The sequence below is a fragment of the Homarus americanus genome, unplaced genomic scaffold (genome assembly GCF_018991925.1).
Source record: "Homarus americanus isolate GMGI-L3 unplaced genomic scaffold, GMGI_Hamer_2.0 scaffold23578, whole genome shotgun sequence".
Taxonomy (NCBI): Eukaryota; Metazoa; Arthropoda; class Malacostraca; order Decapoda; family Nephropidae; genus Homarus; species Homarus americanus.
Genome location: NW_024733231.1, coordinates 3,747,142 through 3,774,887, shown reverse-complemented (window position 1 = coordinate 3,774,887; position 27,746 = coordinate 3,747,142). Strand labels below are relative to the sequence as shown.

At 42.7% G+C, this 27,746-nt stretch overlaps 1 protein-coding gene across 2 annotated transcripts; it reads right to left on the bottom strand.

Moving 5' to 3' along the window:
• Positions 1-402: 402 nt before the first annotated feature.
• LOC121869555 (acid ceramidase-like) lies at positions 403-7,992 on the bottom strand. Of its 2 annotated transcripts, none has more exons than XM_042370947.1 (10): positions 7,810-7,992; positions 7,555-7,595; positions 6,230-6,314; positions 5,568-5,657; positions 4,965-5,158; positions 4,529-4,673; positions 4,011-4,105; positions 3,052-3,181; positions 2,380-2,613; positions 403-2,079 (listed from the first exon to the last, which is right to left on the bottom strand). In XM_042370947.1, the coding sequence occupies exons 1-10, from the start codon at positions 7,975-7,977 to the stop codon at positions 1,990-1,992; spliced, it is 1,272 nt and encodes a 423-aa protein (XP_042226881.1). In that variant the 5' UTR covers positions 7,978-7,992; the 3' UTR covers positions 403-1,989. The 2 variants fall into 2 exon arrangements, with proteins under 2 accessions (XP_042226881.1, XP_042226882.1); XM_042370948.1 differs by having other exon boundaries at positions 7,555-7,589.
• Between the last annotated feature and the right edge of the window lie 19,754 nt (positions 7,993-27,746).

Genomic DNA, 27,746 nt, shown 5'->3' with positions numbered 1-27,746 from the left:
ATATTAAGTTTCTAAGAATAATAAACAGTAAAAATCATCAATATATTCCAGTCTATTGAGCTATAATATTAGTACTGCTATTACATATAAATTATATTGTCACAACACAGATAAAATTACCTTTAACCCCTTCACTATGGGACACCACTTTTAATATTTTATTTAGCCAAGATCAGAATACAGGTACAGTACTCCTCGACTTACGACCACCCAGACATACGACCGCCGCAGTCGTATAAAACATTTTTCAAATTACATATTTTCGAGTCCCGACATTAGTGATCGCACTGTGTACTGACAAAATTTCTGTTTGTAATTCCCTTTAAAATGGCTGGCAAGCGTAAATGTGAGAATTCTCGTGGTGCTGAGAAGAAAAAGAGACACTCATTTTAGATTTTCTATGTATTATTTTCGCATTTTCAACTTACGACCCGGTCGTCGGTCCTTAACCCAGTCGTAAGTCGAGGACCGACTGTATTTTATTCAGCTCAGAGGCAGCCCTGTACACAAGGGGTTAATATTCTGTGTTCAGAACTTTATTATACGGAAATTAACCTTGAAAGAGAAATAAAATTATGATAATTTCGCTAAATTATCATCTAAGTGATATTATAAGAAACAATATTTCAAAACAGCAATAATTGTAGTACAGTTATATATACAAAACAGTAATAAGTGTAGTACAGTAATACCTACAAAACAATATTAAAATAACTGAATATCCAAAACCTATGGACGTCTAATAGCTGTCATCTCTTTTAGGCAAATTTCTATCACAGTTATATTTGTGACAATGTTGTAAATTATTGAGGCTGTAACAATCTATACACTTTACCAGTAACGGTTGAGTCTGGCAAATTATTTATATAGCCACTAAGTTTGAGACAAATTTATATAATACTAAACAGCACTTGAGTTTGTGACAAATTTCTATAATACTAAACAGTACTTGAGTTTGAGACAAATTTATATAATACTAAACAGTACTTGAGTTTGTGACAAATTTCTAAAATACTAAACAGTACTTGAGTTTGTGACAAATTTCTATAATACTAAACAGTACTTGAGTTTGAGACAAATTTATATAATACTAAACAGTACTTGAGTTTGAGACAAATTTATATAATACTAAACAGTACTTGAGTTTGTGACAAATTTATATAACAGCTGACTCTAAGACACATTTACTGTATATAACTGTCCAATCTGTCAGTATATTTCCTTTGAGCAGAGAATACTGTGAAAAAACAAAGTCACAGAAAAAGTTGCTGTTCAAATAGGTCCCAGCCTTCCAGCACTGGGGTCCATTATATCTGGAGTGTGTCCCAGTACTAAAGGTTTGGGGGTTGGGTTGGGTTGGCTCGAGTGGCTAACAGGCCAATCACTGGTGAAAAGGATAAAGTAAAGTAATTTCACATAAAGCACAAGTGATGACAACAAAAGAGTGTTGGTGTGTTTACTCTGGGATACAGAATAAGTACTGTGGTCATAACTTATAAGAAGCAGGGAATCTGCTTAATTAATAAACTGTAAAATAAACGATTACATTTTGACAACATCCTATGAAGCATATGCAGCCTTATACATGATAATGGCACTCGGAGGTGACAACGAAACATAAGAGAGACATACGATACATAGTCTGACCAAGCAGCCTCTGGCATCAAGATTCACAAGGTCATTGCAACTGAGATGGCTAGGTCATGTTTCCCCGGTCAGTGATGATAGAGTCACCTGAGCAGCTTATGAGTGAGACCAGAGGAGAAGACCTTGAAGAAGTGTAAGAACCAGATGACAGGATGTGATAAATGAAGACCTATATCTGAGAGGAACTTGTAGAAGGTCAGCAACAGTGGAAGGAGTTGGTCGAAGCACCCAAGTGTTTCAAAAGGCCCTTCAAGCCAGCAGAGTCTATAATAATGGTAATATATTCTATGGAATGTAACTTCACTTGAACTCTACTTTTCTGTTACTTTCCAGAGTAAGTCCTCACCAGGGCCAGCACGGGTCAGGACACTGGCGGATCCACCCGTGGACTTGCCCTGAGCTGGCTTGCATCAGTGCCGTGTACACAGTCTCCTGGGAAAGATAAATAAAAATTATTGGTCATGTTTTTTACAGTTGTAGGACAATTCATCACTGGTTCAGTATAAACCTAACCTAACCAAACCATGGCTTCATCACCTCCAAAATAAAGATATTATTATCTAAATTTAATAAACATAACACGATATTCAAGACCGTTGGCGAAATGATTGCCTCCCCGCTTTTTTTTACATCCTGCAAGACCCGGCACAACATTCTCCACATGATCTGGTCAGTCTAGCAACTTATTATTACTAAGAGAAGTAATACACTCAACGTCCCTAAAACACTCACCTTATTTAGCACAGGTTTGGTCGAGAGAACGTTGTAAATTAGACCCAGAGATGCATTATTTGGCCCGCCCTCGGTCATACAACGATTGGCCGGTGTCCTGCGGTCGTCAAAGAACGGAGGCTTTTTCCAGTGGTCGTAGTTGGTCTGCACTAGGTACCACGACCCTGATCCAGTTTTTGTAGAGCCAAGAGTTAAAAGGTTGGAGTTGTCTCTGTCTCGAGTGATGATGCAGCCCTGAAAGATGAAGTGTTCAAAGTCATGTAATAATGTGGGTGAAGAATTACAACCATGAAATACAATACAGTACATTGGCTCAGAGATGTTTAAAACCATTATTTCTCTTGTATTGAAGATGACTACTCGTTTATAATGCCTACACAGACACACATAAAATAATTAATACATAATAACACAAAGACACATAAAGAACCTCACACACAAGCAAACAGACACATACACACACACACACACAAGCAAACAGACACATAAACACACACACACAAATTACAACCAAAGGATAAAACTTCAGTCAAAATAAACAAACTTGAAAACATAACAATAAAATAAAATCCATGAATTAAATATGACCAATAATTATACTTTATAGACAAGAAGGTGAAGCAGAGCAACACACACACACACACACACACACACACACACACACACACACACCTGCCCTGGTTGTGTTCCACCCAGTATGAAGTAAACAGGAGCCAAAAGTCTTGTCTTGATGAGTCTGGTCTGTGCCTCCTCGTAGTTCTCGACTTCCTCCATGATCTCACGCGACAGGAATGACACCCAGCTGGAAATAGAGTTTTGAATTGTAACTTTTTCGTGATGGAGAAGTAAGTGATGAATATATACTGTACTGTGTGTTATAGTATATTAAAAAAGAAAGGTTTATGTCATGAGTGCAATGAAGGGGGGAGGGAGGGAGGGAGAAGGCAGGGAGGGAGATGGGGAGGAAGGCAGGGAGCAAGCAGGGAGAAGGAAGGGAGGCAGGGACATTTTCCTGGGACATCTTATATATATTATGAAAGTCAAGCTAAGTATTGTACTGGACACATGACCTTGAATGACCTCTATCAACTCAACTTTAGTGTGGCCCTTATAAATGGGGCCTAAGGTCATTATGTAGCAAGGCAACTGATTGGCTGACAGACGGACACCTGAAGAGTCACTGTAATTCTTTAGTATTTAATCTATTTCATTTATATTCTGACATTTTAAGGGATAATAACAATTGTGTTGATCTCTGATAATTTACGCAATTAGGGATGTAAAAATTATCATGTCAAACACATTACACAACACAACCCAACATCACAACATAACACAAAAAATCACAACACAACCCAACATCACAACACAAAAAATCACATAACATCATAACACATTCCACAACCCAAACACATCACACAACATAACATCACAACACATCACAACACACAACACATCACAACACACAACACATCACGACACACAACACATCACGACACACAACACATCACACACACAACACATCACGACACACAATACATCACGACACACATAACATCACAACACATCACAACACACAACACATCACAACACACAACACATCACGACACACAACACATCACGACACGTACCTCTGGTTATAATCATTGAAGAGAATCCACTCCAGTAGCCCCACAAACCCACCATTAAGAGCGAATCTTTTGTTTATGGAGAGGGTGAACTTGTCCTGTGGATGAACCAAGATGATAAATGATCCAGTATGATATGAATGAGTATGATAAATGATCCAGTATGACAAGTATATGACAAAAATACCAGTATGATATGAATGAGTATGATATATGGACAGATATGATACAAAATGAATATGACAATGGAATCAAGTGAAGATTAATCCCTCCCAGGTTATTCCATCTTAAGATTAAACACCATAATGCTACCTGAAGTGTTGGGTTAGGTTAGACTAGGTATGACTGGACTAAATTAAGTTGGGTTAGGTTAAGTTAAGTTAGAATTAGGTTTGGTGAGGTTGAGTTAGGTTAGAATTAGGTGAGGTTAAGTTAGGTTAGGTTTAGGGAATTTAATTATCAGGTGTAATAAACTAGGATGCCTTAAATTAATGTGATCCTTATTCTAACACTGTCCGCACCTTCTTCACCCCAGTCAGGATGCCAACATATCCGGCAAAGCTGAGGGAACGGAAGACAGCCGTGCCGTTCTTCCTCCACTCCAGCTCGACCGCCAGTGGCCGCAGTTGTTCCGCTACTTTCCATGTGTGGTTCTTCTTGTCCCATCTATCACATAACAAAGAAGATCTCTGTTAGGAGGTCTACATTATGACCAATTAAGTCACTTTAGAAATATGATTGATAGTATCTAGTGAAGAATATATATGAGGATATATTTGACATTTAGACCAGATACAGTAAACCTTCATGAAATAGACTACAGTACAGTATGGGGAGGGGGAGTCTACTAGGTGGCCTCACTCTACAGGTAAATATGAGAGAGAATCAAAATTTAACAACTGGTGACAAAACAATTGAAAGATTAAAACAACGTAAACACCGAGACCCACGACGCACCCTAAGAAGACTCCCGTGTCGAGGTTCCTGCCGTGGAACAGCTGACCACTGGGGTCCTGAGAGATGATGGACGTACACAGTGTAAACGCCTCGTAGAAAATGTTGTACATGGTGATGAGACTGAGCGGCACCTCAGAGAAGGTAGAGATGCCGACTAACTCCTCATAAAAGGGGTAAGGCAGAGTTGTGGCCACCTGGTGATGTAGATATTACTATGTATAAGAGAGTAAATGATTGGCTTTTGGTTATACTGTAGACTATAGTTACTGTACAGTCATGGTCAAAAGTCCTGTCGCCTCTTCTGTTGCTCCATGAACCCCGAGATTCAGATTCATGAACCCGAAACACTAGACATTGATGCATTATTCTGTCCATAAATGCTTCAGGTTCATAAGTCTGAATCTTGGGGTACATGGATCATCAGGACATTTGACCATGATTATCAGCCATACAAAATTAGTTAATATAAAACAATGTTACAAAATAAAAAATCTTTATAGACACAGTGAAGACAATACATAATTTACAAAGGAATGAGTCCCAGAGAAACTTTAATACTATAAAAAAAATAATTATACAAATGTGAAAGATTCTCATAGTCACCTTAGCAAGATTCTTGAAGATGATCTCAAATATCTTCTCCCCCACGAGCGACTTGAAGAGGTCCTTGACATCATCCACCAGGGCCACCAGCTGTAGGGTACAGAACTGGGTTACACTTCACACTATGACAAGACGATGGTTTAGTATCCATTAAATAGCGGCTAAGGATTCCCCACTCTGTTCCCATATGTGTAAAAATGATGGCAACTGTATCTACACCTAACTTCCACTGATGATGGCCACCGTTCCTACACCTAACTTCCACTGATGATGGCCACCGTTCCTACACCTAACTTCCACTGATGATGGCCACCGTTCCTACACCTAACTTCCACTGATGATGGCCACCGTTCCTACACCTAACTTCCACTGATGATGGCCACCGTTCCTACACCTAACTTCCACTGATGATGGCCACCGTTCCTACACCTAACTTCCACTGATGATGGCCACCGTTCCTACACCTAACTTCCACTGATGATGGCCACAGGTTAAGGATTAAACATCACCACCACACACCTTAGTAGACTCACACAGATCCCTCGAGTCATTGTCCCTCCCCAGTACCCCTAGCCTCCTCACCCACTGCACCCAACACAGCAGCTACCATGGCTTGACTCCCTCCCTCTGCAGTCGTCGGTAAACAGTAAAATGTGACGTACCTTTGGACCTTTCTCTCTCATGAGTGCCGACCACCGCTGCAGGGGAGGAAGGTCCAGATCCACCACATACTGAGGTACTGCGTATCTGTTGACCATATATTACTGTATTAGTGAATGGTATATTACTGTAATGCTGTATGGTGTATTGCTGTAACGGTGTGTGATATATTACTGTATGGTATAGTACTGTAGTCATATGACTGTAAAGGACTGTATTAGGTTATTACACAACATTAAATATAAAGTTGATGATAAACATCTCTGATAAACTAACTGGTCTATCATTGATTAATAACCATAATAACATAAACAACAAACAATAACATCCTGACCGCCAAGGAAAATCACACGGACAAACCTCATCCCGTTGTCTCTCGTGATGGCTCAACAGTGATTCATGAGAAACCTAATCTAACCTACCCTGACTGAGGCTAACCTAATATAACCTGACCAATCTGAACCTATCCTAATCTGACCTAACCTGACCAATTAAACCTATCCTGATCTGACCTAACCTGACCAATCTAAACCTATCCTGATCAGACCTAACCTGACCAATCTAAACCTATCCTAACCTGACCAATCTAAACCTATCCTAACCTGATCAATCTAAACCTATCCTAATCTGACCTAACCTGACTAATTTAAACCTATCCTGATCAGACCTAACCTGACCAATCTAAACCTATCCTGATCTGACCTACCTTAACCTAACCTCAAGTGAGAGACAAGAACTAATGACCGCTCTGTATAAATAAATAAGGTGATTTTAGTGGTTTATTAAGTTTAGGCCCAAGAGAAATGATCTTATTATTACAGATAGTAATGATTATCTTATATATATATACAGTACTATAAGAGAATTTTCTAAACAATATATAAATTCTCATATATCATAATGCTAACCCCTAAACCACCCTTGCTTGGTCTCTTTATACAGGGCTCCCTATAGTAAAACGTCCTGTAATATATATAAAAAGATATTTAATATATTCTGTGCTTGATCCATGATATGTGGATATAATAGGTGGGAGGATCATGTGGATATAATGGGTGGGAGGATCATGTGGATATAATAGGTGGGAGGATCATGTGGATATAATGGATGGGAGGATCATGTGGATATAATGGGTGGGAGGATCATGTGGATATAATGGATGGGAGGATCATGTGGATATAATGGGTGGGAGGATCATGTGGATATAATGGGTGGGAGGATCATGTGGATATAATGGGTGGGAGGATCATGTGGATATAATGGGTGGGAGGATCATGTGGATATAATGGATAGAAGGGAAACACGGTGAATTAATGTTGCTACTCACTGGTCATCAGGAGGGTAGGCTGTCTCCTCACATTTCTGAAACTAAGAATATTATGAAGTCTTGTATTTAATGGGTATAAAATGGGGATGGTATTAGGTATATAAATAATGGGTAATAATTGTCTAGTACTTCAGGAGCATCAGACACACACTGGCAGAATTATAAACCCCATTACTAAAATATATAATCCCTTATCTTACACCAATATGAAGGATTATTTCTATTCTCATACACATCTTAATCGTATATACTCACGCCCTGTCCCTGTATGGAGGTGATTGAGCTGAGGCAAGCTATAATAAACAGAAGTAAGGACGTATTTAGCTTCATGATGTAGCTTTGGTTGAGGCTGTGTTTGTTTTGCCTTATCAGCTGATCCTCAAGCTTGTGGCTAATGTTAACATGATTCCACGATGTAAGCATGTTACTTAAATATTTTCTAGACACCTGTAATAACTAATATTGCATAATTTACTAAATACTTTATTATAATTATTATCTTATGTTAGATAATATTCAGGTTATTTACTTTAATAAGGCAATAAATGGTACCCACATGTATGGTAGTAATGTTTGTGGTATTCTGTTAACATCATAACTATGGCGCCAAATTTGAAATAGTTGATCTTATATTATTTCATTGAATTGTTTAACTATTCATGCAATACAGTCATACGTTTAATAAAAAATTACCTAAGATAACAAATAAAACTTTAACCTCATTAGAATTTTGTAGGATCTTTATTTGTTCAGAAATTAAGTATGTTTTCTGAAATATTTTATCATCGAATTAAATTATATATATCCAACAGGAAGACAAAATTAACTCGTAAAATAATTTGTATTTCGACTTCAGCGACAGACCTAAAGATGGTCACATGGCCCTTACAGATAGATCGATAGATTCATAGATAGATAGATAGATAGATAGATAGATAGATAAATAGATAAAAAGATAGATAGATAGATAGTAAAATCGCCCAACTAGTTTCCATTTATTTAGCTTGTATGTAGACAGTGCAGCTATACAAGCAATATACATACACAGTGTAGGTATACAAATAAGATACATACATATTGTAGGACTGTAGATATACATAGTGTAGGTATTGACTGCGACCCGTCTGTCATTGGCTAGCGAACTAACCAATTAGGTCACGCCGTTCCGCTAATGGAGACTTGTTAACAGGTGATGAAGAGAGAAATGTCATCTGTTTAAAGCTTTGGTGTAACAATTATTTCAAAATGTATGTTAATTAATTATCTAATGATTTTCAAAGTAAAATAATTAACTCAAATATTCCTTTAATAACATGTGCGAAGAGAAGTAATTCGTGGTAGGGCTGACCTACAGGGCGGAGAGTAACAAGTTGATGCTGAGGGCGAGGCTGGGCCTGATGGAGGTGGACTTCCTGGTGGACACGGGAGCCAACGCCTCCATCCTGCCCTACGACTGCGTCACCAGGTGCGGCCTCACCCACCACCTAGACCAGTCACTGAGAGCTCGGCTGCTGAACACCGTGGCGGAGTATCAGCCCACCATACGTGGCCGCCTGAGGGCTCAGCTCCATTGCAGCAACGGCGTGGTGCTAGAGCCCTTCTGGGTGGTGTTGGACCCCGGTATACCCATCTTAGGCATGGATGTGTTCACTGGGTATAATTGTGCCCTGTCTATCAACAGCACACATCCAAAAATGTTCATCCAGCGTCCGTTGAGACAGAACGCCGCCAGGCTTGCCAACCCTGTCAACGTGAACTGTCTCATCCAGAGTGACCTGCAGCAGGCTGGGCAGACCGAGTGGGCGACGTTAGACACAGGCTCCTCCTGTTGCTTCGTCTCCCACACCGTCGCCCAGCAAACCCGGCTGACCATAATCCCCCTGTCCAGCCAAACGTCGTCCCGGATTCACACCATCACGGGTACGGCCCAGATGGTCGGGTACGCCTTCGCTTACCTCACCTTCCTGGGCAAGGTCATCCACGTGCGCCTCTGTGTCAAGGAGCACCAGGACGAGGCAATCATCGGCCTCGACGCCCTTCTCGCCCTCAGACTCAACATGAACTTCTGTGTGGAGGAGGAGGAGGAGGAGACCTGAGGCCCTTAGTCTCTTATATCATTACCCTTTTCCCTTTTTCCTTTACCCCTTCATTATATCCTATGTTTTTACTATATACTTCGTCTATATTTCATTATATACTCTTACTTATTTTTCATATCCTTACATTTTATATACTTTTGAGTATATTTCAACCAACCAGTAGTTTTAAACTTTGTTTTTTATATTACTATTTTGACTACTTTAAAAACTGTTATGTTTCTATTACTTTCCATCCCTTACTTATAAACACCTACTTTTCAACTCTTACTTACAAAAACTACTTTTTACCTAATTAATATAGTAACTGCTTGTATACTACTATTCATTTTCTTAAACACTTTATTACTTCTATGGTTAACACTTTTTCCCCCATAAGGTTAAATTAATATAAAAAAAATTACTTATAAATTTATTAAATAATATAATTGGTCAATATACTCGTATTGGACACTATTAAATGTACTGGACATTACTGAGGCTATTGGACAAAATAAAATGTATTAGATAAGTTTATTGGACAAAAAAAAAACTTATCGGAACACATCTAACAAAAGTATAAACAGAAAGACTCGATCAGATACATTCAAAGTTGGTCATAATATTCCCATTTATTCTATCAGATCTGAATTATTACTATCATACAATAACTATTAACAAAACCCTCATTTTAAAAACATAAAAATAATCCTAAAAACCTTGGAAAAACAGATTAAATTAAAATTAAAATCTAAAATATGCCGAACGAGAAAAACTTTTCGAGGCCATGACCAGATCCTTCTTGTTTATCTTCCTCGGCGTTTATAGAATCTATAGAGGGTTCAGTAGTACTTGAATCCCCTGAATATTCATCATTTAATTCCTCATCATCCGTTAAATATGAAAATGGCATCGATGTCAAGGTGTCATTCATATTTTCAAACGTATTTTCGCTCTCGTTGGAGGATTTGGATTCAGGGGAGCCATATTTGTATAAGGTCGAGTCTATAAGGTGGGTTTGGTTGTACATCGGGTTCGATTCTTCTTGCTGGACGTCGGCTAGTAAAATGAATCTCGCTTTAGTGTGTTTCAATACTCCTTTATCCAGCCTGACCCTCTCGAAACCCTTGGTGGTAAGGCGACCAGATAGCCTTTCTAAAAACCTGGGAAAACAGAGTAAAAAAACGAAATATAATCATCTATATATTACAGGTAGATGAGGATTATAGGTTAATTATAGGTTATTTATATAATGTGACAGGTATTCATATATTAGGTGAGATATATAAATTAGTTATAGTTTTATATTAGGTGAAATATATGACCAGGTGATATAGACAAGACTCACAGGTAGTTAATTAGATGTATATTATAGGTGAAATATACAATATGGTGATGATTTAGGCGACGTGTTGAATGAAATATAAACAATGTATTTTTCACAAGTGTTTAAAATCTAGTTCATGCAAGAAGTAATTATGGCTCTAGTATATTTCACAGCATTCATTAATTAAAATCTATTTCAAGATGATCATTGACGTGCATCTAATTACTGCAGGTAGACATTCTTACCTAGTTGTAATAAATCAGGGTTAAGTAATAAATAATTGAACTTAATATGAGACTTTAATCGTGTATATGTGAGTGTGTGTGTGTGAGTGTGTGTGTGAGTGTGTGTGTGTGTGTGTGAGTGTGTGTGTGAGTGTGATTGTGTGTGGGTGGACGGAGGGTCACTGTCAACAAGGATAAGAGTCACCCCTGTCATACCACTGTCATGCAGGCTGTCATGCACCAGATCCCATGCACTTGATGTTTGAGTCGTCCTTACGCCTCGACTAGACCTTCCACCACGCTGGGTTGCACTTTAGGAGGCCCTTCAGAAGTACTCGAGTCTAAGGTTGAAGGCTGCCAAGTGGTGGTATGGACATCAGTGCTAGAGGTGGTAGGAGCGGCCGTGGTGGTGTCAGTGATGTCAGTAGTGGTGTCAGTGATGTCAGTAGTGGTGGAAGATGATGTTGTTGTCGTTTTGAGTTCATCCTCCAGTTTCTTGATCTTAGCCTTGACTGTGTAAGGGAGAGAGTCAAGTATTACCTCCCACTTGAAGCAGTAATGAGAAAGGTGAAGTATATTCCTCCTCTAGTTCTATATTGATCTGAGAAATATATCTATAGAATAATTAGAGAAATATACACACTTATATAACTATGATCTGTTTATTTATCTCTCAATCTATATTTCTCACACATACACGTAAGACCCACAAAAGCTCTCTCTCTCTCTCTCTCTCTCTCTCTCTCTCTCTCTCTCTCTCTCTCTCTCTCTCTCTCTCTCAGAGGAAGGTAGGAGGATATTCTCTCTCTCCCTCTCTCTCTCTCTCTCAGCAGGGGAGATGGAGGAAGGTAGGAGGTGAGGGCACATTCTCTCTCTCTCCCTCTCTCTCTCTCTCAGCAGGGGAGATGGGAGAGGTGCTGTAGGAGGTGAGGCACACTCTCTCTCTCTCTCTCTCTCTCTCTCTCTGAAGAGGGGAGATGGAGGAGGGCTGTGAGGTGAGGCACATTCTCTCTCTCCCTCTCTCTCTCTCTCTCTCTCTCAGCAGGGGAGATGCGGAGGAAGGCAGGAGGTGAGGGTACATTCTCTCTCTCTCTCCCTCTCTCTCTCTCTCTCTCTCTCAGCAGGGGAGATGGAGAGGAAGGTAGGAGGTAAGGAGGGTATATTCTCTCTCTCTCAGCAGGGGGAGATGAGAGGAAGGTAGGAGGTGAGGGATATTCTCTCCCCCCCCCCTCCTCAGCAGGGGAGATGGAGGAGGGCTGCAGGAGCAGGCACATTCTCTCCCCCCCCCCTCCCCCCCCCCTCTCTGCAGGGGGAGAGATGGAGATAGCTGCAGGAGGTGAGGCACATTCTCTCTCTCCCCCTCTCTCTCTCTCTCTCTCAGCAGGGAGATGGAGGAGTGAAGCTGCAGGAGGTGAGGGCATATCTCCCCCCTCCCCCTCTCTCCCCAGCAGGGAAGATGGAGAGCAGCTGCAGGAGGCAGGGCACATTCTCCCTCTCTCTCTCCTCTCAGCAGGAGACGGGAGAGTGAAGCCAGGAGGTGAGGGTGCACATTCTCTCTCTCTCTCTCTCTCTCTCTCTCTCTCTCCCCAGCAGGGGAGATGGAGAGGAAGGTAGGAGGTGAGGGCATATTCTCTCTCTCTCTCCCTCTCTCTCTCTCTCTCTCTCTCTCAGCAGGGGAGATGGAGGAGGACAGTAGGAGGTGAGGCACATTCTCTCTCTCCCTCTCTCTCTCTCTCTCTCAGCAGGGAGATGGAGAGGAAGGTAGGAGGAGGGTCTCTCTTCAGCAGGGGAGATGGAGAGGAAGGTAGGAGGAGGGTATATTCTCTCCTCTCTCTCTCTCTCTCTTCAGCAGGAGATGGAGAGAAGCGTAGGAGGTGAGGCACATCTCTCTCTCTCTCAGCAGGGGAGATGAGAGGCAGGAGGAGGGCTCTCTCTCTCTCTCTCTCTCTCTCAGCAGGGAGATGGAGGAAGGCAGGAGGTGAGGGCATATTCTCTCTCAGCAGGGAGATGGAGAAGGCAGGAGGTGAGGCACATTCTCTCTCTCTAAAGAGGGGAGAGATGGAGAGGAAGGAGGAGGTGAGGGTACATTCTCTCTCTCAGCAGGGGGGGGATGGAGAGGAAGGAGGAGGTGAGGGCACATTCTCTCTCTCTCAGCAGGAGATGGAGAAAGAGTGAAGGAGGAGGTGGCACATTCTCTCTCTCTTCTCTCTCTCACCGCAGTCAGGTCCATGACGGTGATTTATGATGATGAAGGCGAGATGAGGGCGAAGACGAGGAACCTGATCAATTTTATATGGGTCTTTCATCTCTCGAGCGATGACGCCACGCCATCTTGGCTTTCTCATGACTGCAGGAGGGAGAAGAGAGGGTCTGAGTTGAGGGGGGTCTTAGCTGAGGGTCTTAGTTGGAGGGGAATCTTTAGTGAAGGGGTCTTTGTTTGAGGTGGGGGGTCTTTAGGGTCTTTGTTTGAGGGGGAAGGTCTTTGCCGGGAGGGGCAAGAAGGCTTGGAGGGGGTCTTTGAAGGGGTCTTAGTTGGAGGGGTCTTAGTTTGAGGAGGTCTTTAGGGGGTCTTAGTTTAATGTCGTAAAATTTAGGTGATGAACACGAGAGTAAAAACAGACATGCAAATTATAAAGAGGAACTGCTTGTTAAAACCCACCTCTCTCTCTCTCTCTCTCTCTCTCTCTCTCTCATGACATTCAACATAAGCATTGCACACACACACACACACACACACACAATAATAATAATAATAATAATAATAATAATACACATAATAATAATAATAATAATAATAATATTACTAATATTAATATTAATACATTAATAACAACAATAATAATAATAATAATAATAATAATAATAATAATAATAATATTAATAATAATAATATTAATAATATATATATTAGTATTAATAATATTATTAATATTATTAATATTATTAATAGTCAATAATATAATAATAATAATAATAATAATACGGATTATTTTTCACAATTACCAAAAAGTTCAATTCATAAACTTTGTATCTTGTAGGCACCAATCAGCTTCCAGGCAGAATTATTACAAGCTAACCAACTTCTCTAGATACGAACCATGACAAACTGACAACCAATCAGCTTCCAGAAACGAATTATTTCAACCAATGGACTCCAGACATTAACTATTTCCCAGCCAATCAGCCCCTGACACAAACTATTTCAGCCAATCAGCCCCAGATGATGAAATTATAGCCAATCAACGTCGTCCCCATTCTTGGCACGTCTCCCCATCTGTCTGTCTCAATGAGGACGCGTCTCTCTCTCTCTCTCTCTCCTTCAAAAACACCTACGTCATTTTTTAAGGATTTTAGGTATTTTTTAGGGATTAATCTTGGTATTTTAGGGATTTTTAGGGGTCCAGCAGCTTCCCTTTTAACTATTTAGGGACTGAACACATGACATTGTTCTTGTTCATCACTGTCATTGAACACAAGTGTAGGGAGTGAATAACACACACACACACACACACACACTTGTTCACCACTGTCAGTGAACAATTATAACACCACATAATGTTCTTCAAGCACGAAAATGAACACAATGAACACCACACACTGTTCTTCATGCACGAAAATGAACACAATGAACACCACACACTGTTCTTCATGCACGAAAATGAACACAAGAAACACCACACACTGTTCTTCAAGCACGAAAATGAACACAAGAAACACCACACACAGTTCTTCAAGCACAAAAATGAACACAAAGAACACGACACTTTGTTCAACAGATGCAGGTGAACAAAACTGAACATAACACGGAGATAACGACTAACCAATACCAATGGGGAGAGACGCGTTTCTTCTCCATGACTGCTGGAGGGTAACTGAGCCTGACGATACTTGGTGTTTGTTTACATACTTGGGTGTGATCCTCCCTTCTCCTCCTTCTCTCACTCGTTTCCTTCCTTCCTTTCTTCCTCTCTTCTTACGTTGCTTCCTTCGTTCCTTCCTCCCTCCTTTCTTCCTTCGCCCTTCCCTCCCTTCCGTCCTTCCTTCCTACCCTATTCCTTCCCACCCTTCCTTCCCTCCCTCCTCCTCCTTCCTTCCTTCCTTCCTCCCTCCCTCCCTCCCTACCTCCTTTCTTATACCGTCTCACTCTCCTCTCTCTCTCTCTCTCTCTCTCTCTCTCTCTCTCAAAAACCCGTCAACTCAACAATGACAAGTGATGGAAATTGATGGATCAGCTTACAACCATTGAGGAGGGAGGCAGGAAGGGAGAGAGGAAAGGAAGGAGGAGGGAAGAAGGAGGAGGAAGGAGGGAGGGAGGGAGAGGAGAGGAGGAAGGGAAGGAGGGAGGAAGGGAGGGAGGGAGGAAAGGGGGGAGGGAGGGAAGGAGGGAGGAAGGGAAGGGGAGGGAAGGAAGGAGGAGGAAGGAGGGAGGAGGGAGGGAAGAAGGAGGAGAGAGGAGAGAAGGAAGGAGGGAGGGAGAGAGGGAGGGAAGGAAGGAGGGAGGAGGGAGGGAAGGAGGAGGAAGAAGGGTAACACAAAATAAAAATAAAAAAAAATAAAACAAATTAAACTGAAAACTAAATCAGATAAATAAAACACAAAGGAGGAAAATAGAGAAAACGAAGATAATTGAAGGCACAGGAGAAAAAGAAGAAGAATGAATGAATATAATTAAATGATAAGAGCAGTGTGGTCATCCGTGTGTGTATGTGTGTGTGTGTGTGTGTGTGTCCGTGTGCGCGCGTGTGTGTGTGTATGTGTGTGTGTGTGTGTGTGTGTGTGTGTGTGTGTGTGTGTTTTGTTGCATCTCACATCCTGGCTAAGCTGTGTGTTTGCAAGGCTCAACATATGCAACAAGAACTTCCTCATTCACATCCCTCCCTCATCCTTCACCTCACCCTCACCCTCACCCTCTCCCCTCATCCCTCACCCTCATCCCTCACTCCTCCCTCACCCCTCACCCCCCCCCCCCCACCCCCCCCCACCCCCCCCCCTCACCCTCACCCTCACCCCACCCCCCCCCCACCCCCTCCTCACCTCACCCTCACCCCTCACTCCTCACCCTCACCCCTCACCCCCTCTCCCCCCAGAGCCTAAAGCCTGTAATAAGGCCAAAGTTTTCCTCAATTCCTATCATTTAAGACACTTGAAACTGGGTGTGGTGGTGTGGTGGTAGTGTGGTGGTGTGTGTGTGGTGGTGTGGTAGTCTGGTAGTGTGGTAGTGTGGTGGTGTGGTATTGTGGTGTGGTAGTGTGTGGTGTGTGTGGTGGTGTGGTAGTGTGGTAGTGTGGTGGTGTGGTGGTGTGGTAGTGTGGTATTGTGGTGGTGTGGTGGTGTGGTGGTGGTGGTAGTGTGGTGGTGTGGTAGAATATCTGCGGGAAGATCTAGCAGCCTAACATTAATGAAACAGGACACACACACACACACACACACACACACACACACACACACACACACACACACACACACCACACACACACACACACACACACACACACACACACCACACACACACACACACACACACACACACACAACAAAGTTAGTTTAATTTGCCTGAAGGTCAACACAAGTGAAAACAAAACAAAAGCTTATCTAAGGCCTCTGTCACTTTAGCTGAAATAGTGGGGACGTGTGAGTCAGTGAGAAAGTGAGTCAGTGAAAAAGTGAGTTAGTGAGAAAGTGAGTCAGTAGAGAAAGGTGTGAAAGGAGTGCATTTAAAACAAGTAGAAATATCCACACACACACACACACACACACACACACACACACACTCAACCTATAACGCTGTGACGTCATACAGGGCTCTCACGCACCCGCAACACGTCAAATAAATTCTTGGAAAATGAGATAAAATTAATCTCTCTCATACGACGGAATGTAACCCGGGTGTAATTCACTTGTAGTACCACCACCCACTGCTTTCCTTGTTACAGTAACCTGGAATTAGAACCACGTGTCCTAAATTTTGTGCATTTGTTTCTGTAACCCGGAATTTGTAGCAGATGTTCTCTATATTCTGTGTTTTGTAACCTGTATTTATCGTTCATGTCCTGGATTTTGTATTCTTGTTTCTGTAACCCGGAGTTAGTATGAGCTGTCTTGTATTCACCCAGTACCTCCCTCAATGAGTTTATTACTGCAACCCGGAAAAGGGGGGAGGAGGAGGAGGAGGAGGAGGAAGAGGGTGTGTAAAAGAAGAAGGAGGAGGAGGAGGAGGAGGATGCATATGAGGAAGAAGAAGAAGAAGAAGAGGAGAAGAAGAAGAAGGAGAGTGTGCACAAGGAACAATTTAGCGGGAAACAGAAGGGTTTCGGCCCCTTGAACACTCCCTGGAGACCAGACCTGTTGCTTCCTCTTCTTCTTCTCCTCTTCTTCTTCTTCTTCTTCTTCTTCTTCTTCTTCTTCTTCTTCTTCTTCTTCTTCTTCTTCTTTTCTTCTTCTTCTTCTTCATTCTCTTCCTATTCCACCTTTCTCTCCTCATTTCCTTAAGGACTTTCATTACACTTAATCACACCTCCCCCACCCCCTCTCCCCTTGGGTGGGTGGTGAAGAGCCGCCCACACAGCTGCAGGTCGGCTATCATGCCACCCACCTACCCTGAACCACCCACCCACCCACCCACCCATCCACCCATCCCAAAACACACCTACAATAAAACACTAAACACACAAACACACACACACACACACAAACACACACACACACACACACACACACACACACACACACACACATTTGAGCAAAAGCATAATAATAATAATAATAATAATAATAATACAATAATAATAATAATAATAATAATAATACAATACTAATAATAATAATAATAATAATATCAACAGGTTGCGTCATCTGGAATTCTTAAGATTGCTTCACTGAATTCTCTAAAGTGATAAGATTACACTATATCCTCAAATCTAGATCACATATGTAGCCTTGCGTCACGTGTGTAGCCTTACGTCAAATGTGTCTTTGTGTCACATATGTAACCTTGCGTCATATGTGTAGTTTGCGTCATAGCTAGCCTTGCATGATATGTGTAGCCTTGCATGATATGTGTAGTTTTGCGTCATATGTGTAGCCTTGCATCACATGTGTAGCCATGCATCATATGTGTAGCCTTGCATGTGTGTTATGTTGCATTAGGCACACATGAGTCATTGGTCTAACCCTGTGATAAGGATATGTGTTACGTCAGCCACATATGTGTTATCTTTCACTAATACATATGGAATGCTGGGTAAATATGTGGCTTTATGTGTATATGTTGTAAATATGTGGGTATATATGACCCGAGCACATATGTGATTTGCTTATTAAACATGTGAATTTTGCACACACACACACACACACACACACACACACACACACACACACACACACAGAATGACCGTTATTATGGGCGTTCTCTGCGTGTGTACATATAGAAAGATACACATATGAGGTATTTATGTTCGTGTTATTGAGCGCGTGTACGTATAAGAGTGTTATGTATGTATGTTATGTAAGTAAGATATTTTGGCAGTGAATGACATCTAACAATTTCTCTCAATAATAGATAAATCGTTGTTGTGTGTGTGTGTGTGTGTGTGTGTGTGTGTGTGTGTGTGTGTGTGTGTGTGTGTGTGTGTGTGAAGAACAAGCATTGAGAAGGGTTTAAGGAGAGACTAAATTAATATGACTCTGAAGCAATGACGGAAGCACGGAAAGACGAACGGACGGACGAACGGACAGACGGAAGGACGAACGAACGGACGGACGAACGGACGGACGGACAGACAGGAACGACGGACGGACGGACGGAAGGACGGACGGACGGACGGACGGACGGACGGACAGACGGCCGGACATAGCCCCAAAAGCTTACCTTGTCTCACTTACTAGCAGCTGCCCAACACTCCGAAGACACACAACCAGATGCACATGTGATGGCTGAAGCAACGACCAAGAGGAGGAAGAGGAAGGGGAAGAGGAGGAGGAGGAACAGGAGGAACAGGTAGAGCCCTTTTGGGTGTACTAAGAACAGGTGGAACAAGAGAACAGAGAACAGGTGTAACAGGTGAAAGGTAGAGCCCTTCTGGGTGCAATGAAGAGGAACAGGTGGAACAAGAGGAACAAGAGGAACAGGTGTAACAGGTGGAATAGGTAGAGCCTCCAGGGTGTGCTGTTGCCACCATCCCTCTTTACTCACTATACTAACTACTGAGCTTAACTGTGGCGTGTAGGGGCTTATCTTACAATGGGGGCGTGGGGGCGTGTGGGGGCGTGTGGCGTAGGGGGGCGTGGGGGGGAGGAGGTAGAATTTGATTGGGCGCGTGATATGGGGAGAGTTTTATCTAAGGAGGGACATGGGGTGGTGGGGGGTGGTGGGGGGTGGTGGGGGTGGTGGGGGGTGGGAGAAAGTGAATGGGGGTCGCTCAGGGTGGCTGTGTGAGGAGTGGAATAGGTGGAGAAGAAGAAGATGTAGAGGAGAAGAGGAATAAGAGGGAAGACGGAGATAAGAAGAGAAAAAGGGATTACTCATTCAGTCATGTATAGAAGGGCGTCGTCATTGTTACACACACACACACACACACACACACACACACACACACACACACACACACACACCGGACTCTACTCTCTACCATTACCGTATATGTATTCCCAAGCGAAGGAGTAGTTTACTGTGTGGTAACCGTATGTCTTATCACGTCTCCCACCCACCAAAGTGCCATATTCTCCCTACTGCACTAGAACTTCCCTCCATTAATGCAGGTCCCCCCGATGCTAGTTCCGTCTCTTAGTGCCAGGTCACCCTCACAGTACCAACTCTCATTCCCAACCCTAATTTCATCCTCATAGTGCCAGGTGGCCCCCCCCTCTACCCCTCCCTCCTCCTTGGTGCTTGGAGGTAGGTGACCTCATGGCACTATATGTTAACAGTGCCACCTCTCTCAAGGTCATGTGATGCTGTAATTGTTGTAGTGAGTGCCATTGTTGTAGGCAGGTGGGTGTGCCTGTGATGACTACACACACGCACACACACACACACCACACCACACACACACACACACACACACACACACACAAGCACACACACACACACACACACACACACACACATCATCACATGCCTCTGTGATACAAAGATAACATATATAGTTTATCACAGGACAGGACCACGATAACACAGGCTGTTAATTATCCATGTTAGTGTGTGTGTGTGTGTGTGTGTGTGTGTGTGTGTGTGTGTGTGGTGTGTGTGTGTGTGTGTGTGTGTTGTTAACTTCCTAATTCATTAATTATCATGTGAAGAAAATAAGACATGTATCATAACACACACACACACACACACACACACACACACACACACACACACACACACACACACACACACACACACACCCTCATCATCACATACCTCTGTGATAGAAGATAGCATATATAGTTTATCACAGGACGGGACCACGATAACACAGGCTGTTAATTATCCATGTGTGTGTGTGTGTGTGTGTGTGTGTGTGTGTGTGTTGTTAACTTCCTAATTCATTAATTATCATGTGAAGAAAATAAGACATGTATCATAACACACACACACACACACACACACACACACACACACACACACACACACACACACACACACACACACACACACACACACACACACACACACACACACACACACACACACACACACACACACACACACACACACACACACACAGTATACTTACATAACATTACAAGAGTCATACTGTAGAACTTTATAATTATCACAAATACTTGACCTGACTTGATCCAACAAGGGCTTCTCACTAGAATGAGGTCACGTTATTGAAGGGTTAAATCAGGTTACAGAATAATAAATCAGTCTAAACAAAATTAATCATATTTACTGATTTAATCTCCTGGAATATATGTTTGGTGGTTGAGGACAGAATAAACTATCTTATATAAGCCCAATTTTATCTTTTCTCCTCTGTCTTCACTCAAAACACCATAACACAATGCACCAAAATATTTTCCCAATTGTTATTTTTTAATGAGCTTCTTCTTCTTTAGTTGTTATTGTTTCTTTGTTATTATTATCCTCTTAACCACTCAGCACAAAATGGACGACGTGCGACCATCATTCTTCGCCACGATACACTGACGTTTCCTCTCACCTTCTATCTGTTTTTGCCAACCAACAGGAAGCCACAGAAGAGCTGACACTAGCGGGAATGTCGTCATGGCAAATAGCTAATAGGAAACCAGCTAAGAACAAGGAGTAATTCTTATTGGATCAGCACTCGCATGGGTCGTGGGTCTTTAGTGTTATAGGTAACACCAACTTTGTAAGGTTAGGATGAGGTGATTAGTCAAGTGGTGGGGCCAATGAGTGCAAGTCATGGTATCTAAGGACCAATCAGAGCACTTGATGCCCTTATAGACGTGGATTCTACCAATTGAATCCCAAGACGAGATTCTTAAGATTCTCGTAAGATAAATTTTACTCTTGATTTTTGAGACTGCATGACGGGTCCAGCTGGTACGACAGGTCCAGCTGGTGCATGACGGGTCCAGCGCTGGTGCATGACGGTCCAGCTGGTGTGATGACGGGTCCAGCTGGTGTATGGCAGGTCCAGCTGGTGCATGACAGGTCCAGCTGGTGCATGACGGGTCCAGCGCTGGTGATGACGGGTCCAGCTGGTGTATGACAGGTCCAGCTGGTGTATGTGTGGCAAGGGTCCAGCTGGTGCATGACAAGGTCCAGCTGGTGCATGACGGGTCCAGCTGGTGCATGATATGGTCCAGCTGGTGCATGACAGGTCCAGCTGGTGGGGAAAGCGGCAGGTCCAGCTGGTGCATGACAGGTCCAGCTGGTGCATGACGGGTCCAGCTGGTGCATGATAAGGTCCAGCTGGTGTATGGCAAGGTCCAGCTGGTGCATGACAGGTCCAGCTGGTACACGGGTCCAGCTGGTGCATGATAGGGTCCAGCTGGTGTATGGTGCAGGTCCAGCTGGTGTGATGACAAGGGTCCAGCTGGTGCATGACAGGTCCAGCTGGTGTGGCAGGTCCAGCTGGCGCATGACAGGTCCAGCTGGTGTGGCGACACGTCCAGCTGGTGCATGACATGTCCAGCTGGTGCATTTATTGCAGGTCCAGCTGGTACATGACAGGTCCAGCTGGAACATGACAGGTCCAGCTGGTGCATGACAGGTCCAGTTGGTGCATGACAGGTCCAGCTGGCACGACAGTGTCCAGCTGGTGCATGAGATAAGGTCCAGCTGGTGCAGACATGCGTCCAGCTGGTGCATGACGGGAGTGTCGGGTGGTGCCAATGAGACTCATAGTGCCTGGTAATGACGAGGCATTGTGACCACCTTCCTCTTCTCCTCACTACCCGTGTATACCTGCCTAACCTAACCTAACCAAACCTAATCAAAACCTAACGTACACCTAACCAAACCCAACTTATAAATTAACACCAAATAAAAACAATAAAACAAAGTTAAACCAGTCAATTACTGTTTACGTCGGCGATGTCACCATTCGCCGAGGTTGATGAATCCAATAAAAGTCAAAAGAAAATAAAACCGATGAGACACAAATCCAAGTTGGAATGTTTGTTTTGGTCTGGTAGCGTCCAGATGATAAGCTCAGGGAGAGTCAGACTAGTCCCCTCAAGTTGTAGTTGGCCCCTCCAGTCACCAAGGCTGTGTCAACCCTTCGTGGGAATTCAGTCCCGTTTATCTGGTTTGGTCTTTGTAAATCTCTATACTTGTTGTTGTTTCAGTTGTTATCGTTATTTGGGGGTTATTATTTTCATTGTTATTTTAACCTCGATAGCCCGAAGGATAATAAGGTCTCTATGATATTTTTATTTTGTTTATTATTGTTTGTTTGCCTACGTTGTCTTAGTAATTATGTCAATGTTAATCTATATATTTTACTATATTCTATCTATTTGCGTTATTATTATTATTATTATTTCCTACTATATTTAAGTCTTAATTTTTACGAACGCAATTTGATTTTCCATTGTTTACATTCGTGAGAGAGAGAGAGAGAGAGAGAGCGGCGGCAGAGAAACTCATCAATATGAAACACCTGTCCATACACCTGTCCACCGCTATTGTCCATACATTCCGTCCGTCGCTACCTCGTACACCTGACGTGACACAGGGCGATGCTGCCTCCTGATGAGTAAGTCTGTGGAAGGTTATGTACTGTCCTTAAATAGCCGCCACTGTAACGGAGGGGTGACTGTAATTAGTTCTGTAACACAATGCTGACTACTACTACTACTACTACTACTACTACTACTACAACTATTCCATCTCTTACTTCTGACAACAATCAACCACAATTTACACCCTTAACCATCATCTACATCCCCCACCACCTACACCCCCACCACCTACACTCCGACCACCACCCCACCACTCCACACCCCCACCACCTTACACCCTCCACCACTCACAAATAGACCCCCACCACCTCTCCCTACACACCCCACCATACCCCCACCACCTACACCCGACCCCACCACCTCCACACCCCACCACTTACACTTCCACCACCTACACCAGACCCCACCACCTTTCCCTACACACCCCACCACTCTTACACTTCACCACCACCCCCACCCACCACCACCACCCCAACACCCACCACCACCACCTCCCCTACACCCCCATAGGACTTGAGGATACGCCCCAACAAGATAGGACTCTGGGATCCTTACTTGGGAACTGGTAGAGAAATAGGATATGACTGTACTCCGTGTTGGTCGTGGTAATTAAGGAGTCCCGTAAAGTGTAGTTACCTGTGTTGCCCACCTGTAAATGAAGCAACTTTTGTAAATAAGGCTGTAAATCATCGTGGTGTCGTTAATCTGTAAATGAAAAGAACTTTGTAAATAAGGGACATATTTGTAAATGATGCCTGTTTTTGATGTCAATGACTACATTAGTTGTTGTCTAGTAGTTAAAGTCCCCAAAACACATATAAACAACAACAATCCTATATGAACTTACTTCTAACAACCATAAATAGTTGTTGTCTAGTAGTTAAAGTCCCAAAACACATACAAACAACAACAATCCTACATAAACTTATTTCTATCAAACCATTAATAGTTGTTGTCTAGTAGTTAAAGTCCCCAAACACACATAAACAACAACAATCCTACATAACTTACTTCTAACAACCATAAATAGTTGTTGTCTAGTAGTTAAAGTCCCCAAAACACATATAAACAACAAATAATCCTACATAAACTTACTTCTAACAACCATTAATAGTTGTTGTCTAGTAGTTAAAGTCCCCAAAACACATAAAACCACAGCATCAAAGAAAAACGTTTCTATCTCAAGGGGTAACTAACATATATCTCTAAGCTCTTGAAGCTCGGCGCACGGTGACTGATGGAAGCAGTGACGACAATGAGGGTGATAGTCTTCTTGTCTCAGGTTTATGGTGATGTGGGGATCCCCTGGCTGGCCTCTGTAGTGACAGTCGTATTTAGAGGTCCGTGTGCCTAGAGTTCCGTCCACCTGTTGGGGGAGATGGGTGGGAGGAGGGTGGGGAGTTGGGAGGGAAGAGAGAGATAGGTAGGAGGGATTTTTGAGTTGGGGAGATAGGTGGGAGGAGAGAAGAGATAGGAATAGGTCGGGGATATAGGAAGGAGGATGGGGAGGGAAGAAAAGGATAAAATATATAATAATAATAAAATTGATAATAACTTTTAATAATTAATAAGATAATGAAAGATATGTATTGATTATATTGAACATTGACACACACACACACACACACACATAGCCACACCCTCACACACACACACTCACACACACACTTACCAGGGCACTATAGGGCACGGGGTAGTCTGTATGGTTGGGTATTCCCGTGACCTCTAGCATTGGAGTGCCAAGTCCTCCAAGATGGTGCCATTAGTGTGTGCTATTATCATGTCACCGCCCACGTCCTGCAGTGCCGCCCCTTGTGGGAGTGGACCAAAGGTATAGGAGACACCGCCCATCTGGAAGGAGGGAAGAAGGAGGTAGGAGGAGGAGGTGGAGAGGAGATGGTGGTGGAGGTGGTGGTGGGAAGAGGAGGAGGAGGAGGTGGAGGAGGAGATGGTGGTGGAGGTGGGTGGTGGAAGAGGAGGAGGAGGAGGAGGAGGAGGAGGTGGGAGGTGAGATGGTGGTGGAGGTGGTGGTGGAAGAGGAGGAGGAGGAGGAGGAGGAGGAGGAGGAGGAGGAGGAGGAGATGGTGGTGGAGGTGGTGGTAGAAGAGGAGGAGGAGGAGGAGGTGGAGGAGGAGATGGTGGTGGAGGTGGTGGTGGAAGAGGAGGAGGAGGAGGAGGAGGTGGAGGAGGAGATGGTGGTGGAGGTGGTGGTGGAAGAGGAGGAGGAGGAAGAGGAGGAGGTGGAGGAGAGATGGTGGTGGAGGAGGAGGTGGAAGAGAGGAGGAGGAAGAGGAGGAGGTGGAGGGGAGGTGGAGGAGGAGGTGGAGGAGGAGGAGGAGGAGAGGAGGTGGAGGAGGAGATGGTGGTGGAGGTGGTGGTGGAAGAGGAGGAGGAGGAAGAGGAGGAGGTGGAGGAGAGATGGTGGAGGAGGAGGTGGAAGAGGAGGAGGAGGAGGAAGAGGAGGAGGTGGGAGGAGGAGGAGGAGGAGGAGGTGGAGGAGGAGATGGTGATGGAGGTGGTGGTGGGAAGAGGAGGAGGAGGAGGAGGAGGTAGAGATGGAGGAAGAAGAGGAGAAAGAAGATAAGTTAGGTTAGTTAGATTAAGTTAAATCAGATTAACAATAAAAAATCAATCATTAACTGAAATAAACTCCGTAGCCAATCAACAGTAAACCAACTCACTCACTGGGCACCCTGAAGAATAGTACAGGCGGCCTCTTGACCCTGGGCTGGCCAGGAGGCCACAGTATGAGAGGGTGAGGGAGAGGCCGCGAGGTATTACAGACTTCGATAAGGGTGACACTGTGCTGTTGCTGTAGAAGAACTGGGGCAAGATAGTGTTATGTAGTAAGTAGAGAATATGTGGTATTTATGTAGTTTGTAGTGCGTTATGTATGTTGTATGTATACCTGTACTGTCTATGTATATGCTGTATGTATACAGTTTTTGGAATCAACTGGAAGATTAACTCTTCAATTTATTTCATCTGAAGATTCAACACCCTAACCTAACCCACTTCAGCTGTTGTTTTAATGATAAGATAATGGCCGGTGGGTTATAGAAGCTATTAATAGTGAATCACCTTCTGTGTGTTGTTACGACCCGTGGTATTTTTCATTGTTATATATATAACACGCCCCCATGTTGTTCCATATTATTCCTGTAATGATGTTGTTGTATTTTACTATTATATATTCTAGTCACCTTAACCCTGTGCTGTTAAGGTTTTAACTGTTATTATTTGTTCAACCCATTTAGTATTGTAACAAGCATCTCTTCTTGCTCCCTTCTAACGACCATCTCAGAGTCGTTAAACGACCCACCGGCGGGTCGTGGCGGAGCCGACCTTATATACAGTATAGACCCACCAACAGTTCGCCAGTCCTCTTGTCATACAGTTCACATCCTTGAGTGACACCTCGTCACCTGTTACTTACTTGTGTTGTTCCTGTCGCCACCAATGTGGTATGGGCTCCATGTCAGTACCTATTTATGTCTCTATTTATGTCCATCAGTATTTGCCAGTTACATTTAAGCAATTCAGTGTTGCTTCACGTTAGTTAATTTCCAGTGTTAGTTTTATATGCGTTTATGCAGTGTTAACGTAATCCAATGTTTCCATGTTTAGTATCACTTGTCTTAAAGGTTTCAATAGTGAATCAATTAGTTGTGACAGCCTACGAGGCTCTTGTATTGTGTGGGGTTGTATGTGTGTATAGCTTGTAAATTTTGTGTAAGTTTAATCCTCCACACATACTGTAAATATATAATTAAAATTCAAAAATTAACATTGATAGTTTAATTAGATACGGTCACTTAGCACCAGTTAGAGACAAAATTAACATAGGTAATATTCATGCTATGTTGATATATACACATGAACACCTTAACTTTTAAAAAAATTTTATCCTTTAATTGATATATAATAGTTTAGAAATATTATTAAAAATGTTTTTTATTCGTGTGGCAGTTAACTGTTGACTAAATATTTATTGCATTCCCAGAGTTGGAATAAACTAATTGCAAATATGTTTTAGTTGTTATGAATTTATGAGTTTTGTAATAACTGTAAATACCGTATTGTTCTGTTTTTGCCTGAGTGATGCGAGATGCCATTTGTCAATTGTAATTAATTATTTGGTAAAGAATGTATAGCTATGATTAACTATTCTCTGTTGTCGTTAATATCGTTTACTGATTACACTAAGCTGGTTATGTAAACACAAACAGGCTATGACGACGCTGATTGGATGATTAGTTGTTCAGACGATACGATGGGAAAGTATCGTACAGCTTCTTTATATATTATCTCCATTTTATCCAATGTCATACACAATTCATATATTTTTGCTGTATTTAATAACTTTTATTAGCAATAAATTACCTTTCGTACAATTAAGAGTAA

What these genes read in the sequence shown, in the direction of transcription:
- LOC121869555 (XM_042370947.1), bottom strand. Translation starts at nt 7,977, where the DNA reads ATGCTTACATCGTGGAATCATGTTAACATTAGCCACAAGCTTGAGGAT. An exon ending in GCCTACCCTCCTGATGACCA is followed by an intron (nt 6,315 to 7,554) that starts GTGAGTAGCAAC and finishes TATGGTCAACAG; the next exon opens with ATACGCAGTACCTCAGTATG. An exon ending in TCTTCAAGAATCTTGCTAAG is followed by an intron (nt 5,159 to 5,567) that starts GTGACTATGAGA and finishes CTACATCACCAG; the next exon opens with GTGGCCACAACTCTGCCTTA.